The sequence below is a fragment of the Carlito syrichta genome, unplaced genomic scaffold, assembly GCF_000164805.1.
Source record: "Carlito syrichta isolate Samal-C Ts95f unplaced genomic scaffold, Tarsius_syrichta-2.0.1 Scaffold316816, whole genome shotgun sequence".
Classification (NCBI taxonomy): Eukaryota; Metazoa; Chordata; class Mammalia; order Primates; family Tarsiidae; genus Carlito; species Carlito syrichta.
Window position 1 is genome coordinate 11609 of NW_007260912.1, and position 6484 is coordinate 18092.

A 6484-nucleotide genomic window follows, 5' to 3' on the forward strand; every position below is an offset into this window, starting at 1 on the left:
GGGGGAGAGGAGGGGGGGAGAGGAGGGGGGAGAAGCAAAGAGTCCCTGGTGTGGGAGGGCTACCTCGCCAAGGTGGCCACCATTCTAGAGAAATGACAGAGAAGATGATGACATCACAGGCCCAAATGAACAAGGGGAAAATGATGGAGCAGACACAGGGGATGATGGTGGGGACATTATGCAGGGAACAATGGGGAAGGTTATGTGGTAGTGGATTAAGATGGTTGTGAAAAAAGTTGGTAATGGGAGTGGAAGGGGGAAGAGAGGGCAAAGGAGGTGAACAAGGAGAGACGTCAGAGCCAGTGGAGGAAGTGATGGCGCCAATGGTGTGGAGAGGATGGAGATGAGAGAACCGATGAAGGAACCGATGGAGAGCCAGTGATGGAGATATGGAAGCAGCAGCATTGTCAGTTGAGGCAACATAACCAGTGGAGAAGATGATGGAGCCAATGGTATAGTCAATGATAACAGAGCCACGAAAGAGCCGGTGTCAGAGACGGTGGAGTTGGTGGAGGAAATGGAGCCAATGAAGTAGTCAGAAATGACGGAGCCCGAGCAGGAGTCAGTGGAGATGATGGAGCCAGTGGAGGAAGATGTAGAGGCAATGAAAGAGATAACAGATAAAACAGGAGAAGCATCTCAGGAGAGGTGGAGCCAGTGGGTAGATTGTCAAATGGAATGAGGAAGCTGGTAGAAGGGCTCAGAGGAGATAGAGCTGGAATGATGGGCACTGAGTCTCCAGGAGTGGGGAGGATGTGAGTGGGAGCCACCCATCTATGTGAAGGGGAGTCCTGGGATAGAGGTTTTTAGGGGGAGAGTGGGTTAGCGCAAAGGCCAGTCCTTACATTGACTTCAGTGACGGCGATGTCCACTACACTGCCCACCACAATAAGAGCATCAAACGTGTTCCAGGCATCCGTAAAGTAATGCTGTAAGCAAGAGGAAAGTGGTGCCCTCTCTTCTCTGAGCTAGCAAACCAGGGCAGGGGGCTGGTAGCGGTAGAGGGCATTGGGGAGGCAAGGTCTGACTTGGACCACCTGGTGGGCCTGCACCTGGATCTGTCTCACTCCCTAGTCTCATGACTCCCTGAGTACTGCCCCCCTGAGAGCTCTGCAATGTCTCCATCCCCAAGGAATTCACCCAGAGGGATGGGGCCAGGGCTGGGAGCACCTTGGGTTTGAAGGCGATGATTTTGAGCACCATCTCAATGGTGAAGAGGCCAGTGAAGACCATGTTGAGGATATCCATGGCGTAGTTGAAGGGAGCAGTCTGCTCATAGTGCTGGGGAAGAAATCAGGAGGGGACAGAGCTGAGGCCAAGACCCTCCATCCACAACCAAATATTCCCTGGCCAGGGCTGAGGTGAGTATGGGGATGCAGTAGAACTATGAGTTGGCCAAAACCCTTGAACAGTCTGCCTCCTACCATGGATACAGGAGAGTCCAGTTCTCGATTCCTAGCTTTTCTTGCAGTAAGTAAGGGCAGTTCTGACGAACTAGACATAAATGTAAGTCTGCTGCTGGTTGGCAGCTTCTGTGAAAAATATTTTGCTTCCCAACAAAAGGCTCAAATAAGGAGAGGTCCCTGGCACAACCCTCCCTTCTTTTTTCTGCCTTAAATGTGGCTGGATGCCTGGAGCTGTGGCAGCCATCTTGTGATCAGGAAGCAACAACCAAGAGAATGAAAGCTAACTTGCTAAGAATGGTGAAGCAGAAGGATAGACAACTTGGGTCCCTGATGACCAATGAGTAAACAGCCTATCTGCATTTCTCATTAGGTGAGGCAATTATCATAGTTCACTGATGCCAGGATGCACATGTTTTTACATTTTGGAATCTCTGAAATTGGGGTGCATTTTATGATTGATGGCAGCTTGCAATGGTCACTGGTCATTTTGTTTTTCACATTCTTACATCTCTGAAATCTGAATACAATATACGACTATTGGCCTTTGATTTGAAGAAATGTGGCAGATGTCTTTATAGCTTAACTCTGTCAGTTGGGAGGTTTTGTTACTTGCAGCCTAAAGTATTCTTAACGGTTCCCAAGGGATCGTGTGGAGAGAATAGGGTCAGGGGTCTGGCAGGGGTCAGGTGGGGCCCTCAGACCTGCATGGCTAGGGCAACTGTGTTGAGCAGGATGAGCAGGAACATGAGGTACTCAAAGGCAGCAGAGTTCACAGTGGCCCACACGCGGTACTGATGCGGGTTCTTGGGGATGTAGCGGCGGAGTGGCTGGGCCTTGAGAGCGTATTCCACACACTGGCGCTGCATAGTGATGTGGGTCATGAGTGAGCAGTGGGGTCCCAAGGCAAGTGGGGAGGGGCTGGTGGCCATAAGTAGAGGGTCGGGGTCATAGGTCACCTGGTTCTTGTCTAGTTCACAGTTTTGGTATTCCTGTTCGCCCTGGGCACGGAAGGTGATGATGACAAAGCCCACGAAGATGTTCATCATGAAGAAGGCAATGATGATGATATAGACAATGAAGAACACTGAGATCTCCACACGGTAATTATAGATGGGGCCCTCATCCTCTGCATGTGCGTCAATAGCCTTATAGAGAAGCCTGTAGAAGCCGAGGGCATAGAGGCAGGTGAGGGAATATCCCAGCCTTCCCACACTTGCCCCCAGATCACTTATCACAAACACCCCAGAATCCCCTGCGTGGCACTCCAAAGACCCCTAAATCTCCTGACCCAGCCACCTGAGACTTTCATACATACTTCCAAGAGATCCCCACCAGGCCCTCAAAGAGTCCCAAATCCTCAATCCCAGTCCCCAGAGACCCCCAGACAGGCCCTCAAAGACCCAGAAATCCCCCAAGTTGCCAGAGATCTCCAAATTCCCTTCTCCAACCACCTGGAGACCCCTATGCACCTCCCCAGAACTCCTCTATAAGCCACCAAAGATCTGTAAGTCTCCTGTACCATCAACTTGAACATCCCACTCCATCCCCAACTAGTACCCCCAAAGACCTGTGCAGCTCTCTGGAGACCCTCTCCAATCCCCCCAGACCTCCACCCAGTCCCCTCAAACCCTACCCAGTCCTCTCTAGACTTCTACCTAGTTCCTCAGAGACCCCTACCTAATTCCTGGAGGCACTTCACTTAAGTCCCCAAAGAACCCCCGACCAACTTCTGGGAAACCCCACCCAGTCCTCTGACACACCCATGTCTCCAGAAAACCTTATCCAGAAACCTTGCTCAGTTCCCAAGCTGCATTCCCACTCATTTCCAGGAGATCCCAACCAAATCCCACGGAGACTCCTTCCCAGTCCCCTGCCATCCCCGAGGCTCTGCTCCTCACGCAGGCCAGCCTTCGAAGGTGGAGACAGTGAACAGGGCCATCATGGCTGAAAGGACATTGTCAAAGTTGAAATCGCTGTTGACCCAGAGCCGCTCCCGGACCAGGGGCCGTGACACATCTCCATCGGGGTACACCAGGAAAGAGCCCCTGTGGATGTTTAAGACAGACTAGGTGGGCGAGGAGGGGTGGGGGGCTGGGGAAAAGGGTCTAGGGTCTCTAGCATGGAAGCATCAGGGCACAGCGGTGGAGCTAGGTAACTTGGGTTCAAATCCTGCCCCTTCATATCCCAACTGGGTGACCTTGTGCATTTAACCTCTCTGGGCTTCATTTTTTTCCGCTATGAAATAATGATAATAATAGAATCTATTTGCTGGCCTGTCACAAGGATTAAATAATAGATATGTCTGGCACATAGTTGGCACCATGTCAGCATCATCATCATCTCCAGCTAGGAAAGAATAAAATGAATAATAGCCAGTATTTTCCTTTTTTTAAGTCAGAGTCTCATTCTGTCACTCAGTCTGGGGTGCTGGGCTCAGGTGATTCTTCCACCTCAGCTTTCCAAGTAGCTGGAACCACAGGCTTGCGCCATCACACCTGGCTATTTAAAAAAATTTATTATAGAGATGAGGTCTCACCAAGTTGCCCAGGCTAGTCTTGAGAACCCGTGGGCTCAGGCAATCCCCTTGCCTCCGCCTCCCAAAATGCTGGGAGTACAGGTGTGAGCCACTGCGCCTGGCTACATTTATGAGCACTAACTATATGCCAGTACCTTGCTAGGCTTTCCATATAGTAACTTTTATTTTTACTTTTTTTTACAGACAGGGTATCGCTCTGTTGCCCAGGCTGGAGTGCAGTGGTACAATTGTAGTTCACTGTAATATTGAACTCTTGGGCTCAGGTGATCCTCTCGCTTCAGTCTCCGAGCATCTGGGACTACAGGTGTGTGCCATCACGCAAGGGTAATTTTTATTTTTTGTAGAGACAGGGTCTCGCTATGTTGCCAAGTCTTGTCTTGAACTCCTGGCCTCAAGCTATCCTCCTGCTTTGGCATTCCAAAGTGCTGGGATTACAGGTGTGAGCCATTGTGCCCATATAGTGACTTTCCATTCTTTGTAGTACATTTTCCATGTATTAACTCATTTACTCCTCGCAACAACCTTGTGAGATAGGCAGTTTATCCCCCATTTTCAGGTGAACAAAATGGGACTCAGTAGGTTTCAAAATGTCCCCAAGTCTCATAACGTGGATATGCTGAACTGCACAGCCCAAGCTTTTACCTACTGCCCCCTACAGGAGTCTCAAGATGGGAAACAGGGACTGGGGCGAGGGTGGGGATTGCTAGGGCTCTAGAGTGGAATGTAGGCAACTCTGGGAATTGTGAAGAGGGGCTCGGGAGAGGTATTGGGGACTGCCGAGGACTTGGTGAGATCTAAAGTCCTCTGCAGTTCTCAGGAGAGTTCTGGGGGTGTATCTTGGGGCCTTGGTGGGATCTCGGGGTTCTAAGCCTTAGGGACGGGGCCTGAGCTCCGTGGAGGGCAGGATCCCAGCACTCACTTGCATTCTTGGGGCGTGTGTTTGGCCTCATCAGTGCAACTGTAGAATTTCCCCTGCAGGGAGGACATCTGTCAAACAGGTTCACCCGTCACCCCTCGCCCACACCTGCTTGGGCTTCTCTCCAGCGTTTCCCCCACCTTGAAGAGTTGCACGCCGATGCAGGCGAACATGAATTGCAGGAGGGTGGTGACAATCATGATGTTCCCGATGGTCCGGATGGCCACGAACACACACTGTACCACGTGCTGCGGGCACCCAAGCATATGGCTAATGGACAATGCAGGCCACAGCGGCCATCGGGTGGGGACTCTGGTCATGGATGTGGCTCAGGGACTTGGGCTGCGGGCATGTGGTCACAGGTCAGGGATGTGTGATTAGGGACATGTGGTTAAGAGGCAGTGATATGGGACAGGAATGTGTGGGCACCAACCAAGAATAAGTGCTTGCCAGGCAAGAATATATGGTCACATGTCCAGGATCTGGGTCAGAGAAAGAGGGTCTCTTGTAAGAAATGAGGGTCTTAAGGTCTAAGGAACTTATGGTCACTTGTAAGAAATAAGGGTCAGAACACATGGCTGGTGGTCAGGGACGTGTGTTTACATGTCAGGTCTAGGCTGTGTGGCCATGCCTCAGTGCGCATGGTCAGTTTGACCAGTGGTCCTGGCCCAGGGGCAGGGTAGGGTGTGGGCCCTGTGAGTTTGGGTGGGATGGGGTTACCTTGAGTCCCTTGGCCCTGTTGATGGCTCGGAGGGGCCGCAGTACTCGAAGTACTCGCAGAATCTTCACCACTGAGATGGCGCTGGAGCTGGGGAGGCGAGGGGGCAATCCTCAGGCACTGGCTCGTAACGTGCCCTGGTTATGGAAGGAATGGGTGGGCATGGGGTGTCACTCACTGGATGCCGAAGGAGATGAGGGACACGCTGACTACCAGCAGATCCAGCAGATTGAACCAGCTACGGCAGAAGGAGCCACGGTGCAGGAAGGCCCCAAACACAGTCATCTGGGAACAGGAGAACATCAGGCTAGACTCCAGACCTGGGGACGGTGGGGCTGGGGGAGGAGGGGATGGAGACAGGAGAGGTGGGCTTTGGGGGTGGGTGGGGAGTGTGCTGGGATATGACTGGGGGCTCATTAGTCACCTTTAGTAGAATCTCCACAGTGAAAATGGAGGTGAAGGCATAATCAAAGTACCCTAGAATCTGGGAGGTGAGAAAGAGGAGGAGCCACTGAGTCATGACTGAGGGGGATCATAGGTGTGTGTGTGCGTGCATCTGTGCATGTACCTCTCTATATGAGTTTCACTGTCTCTCCCTCCTTCTTCCCTCTCTCTCTCTCTCTCCCTCCTCATCATCTAGGGCTTCTCTACAAGGCACAAGACTTGACCATCTGAAAGTTTAGGATATAAGATTGAACTTCTCCGCCTTTCCCAGCTATATGGGCACCCCCAGCCTGCTTAACCTCTCTGAACCCTACTTCCTCCTCAGCCAAATACTGATCTCCTCCCTGGGACTTGTACACACAGTAAAGACTGGCACTACAGCAGTTGCCATTATTTTTATTTTTTATTTTATTTTTTTTGAGTTGGAGTCTCACTCTGTCGCCCAGACTGGAGCGCAGTGGCCA

General features: G+C 51.5%; 1 protein-coding gene across 2 annotated transcripts in view; it reads right to left on the reverse strand.

The window, feature by feature from the left end:
* Positions 1 to 6484, reverse strand: part of CACNA1F (calcium voltage-gated channel subunit alpha1 F) — a 27267-nt gene that overhangs the window by 7972 nt on the left and 12811 nt on the right. For both annotated transcript variants that reach the window (XM_008074651.1, XM_008074649.1), the window contains exons 22-32: positions 6001 to 6060; positions 5755 to 5861; positions 5579 to 5666; positions 4999 to 5106; positions 4862 to 4914; positions 3305 to 3451; positions 2363 to 2564; positions 2108 to 2266; positions 1171 to 1281; positions 846 to 929; positions 64 to 84 (exon numbers count right to left, since the gene is read on the reverse strand). In XM_008074651.1, coding sequence (XP_008072842.1) covers positions 64 to 84; positions 846 to 929; positions 1171 to 1281; positions 2108 to 2266; positions 2363 to 2564; positions 3305 to 3451; positions 4862 to 4914; positions 4999 to 5106; positions 5579 to 5666; positions 5755 to 5861; positions 6001 to 6060 — 1140 coding nt within the window. The remainder of the gene's footprint in view (positions 1 to 63; positions 85 to 845; positions 930 to 1170; positions 1282 to 2107; positions 2267 to 2362; positions 2565 to 3304; positions 3452 to 4861; positions 4915 to 4998; positions 5107 to 5578; positions 5667 to 5754; positions 5862 to 6000; positions 6061 to 6484) is intronic.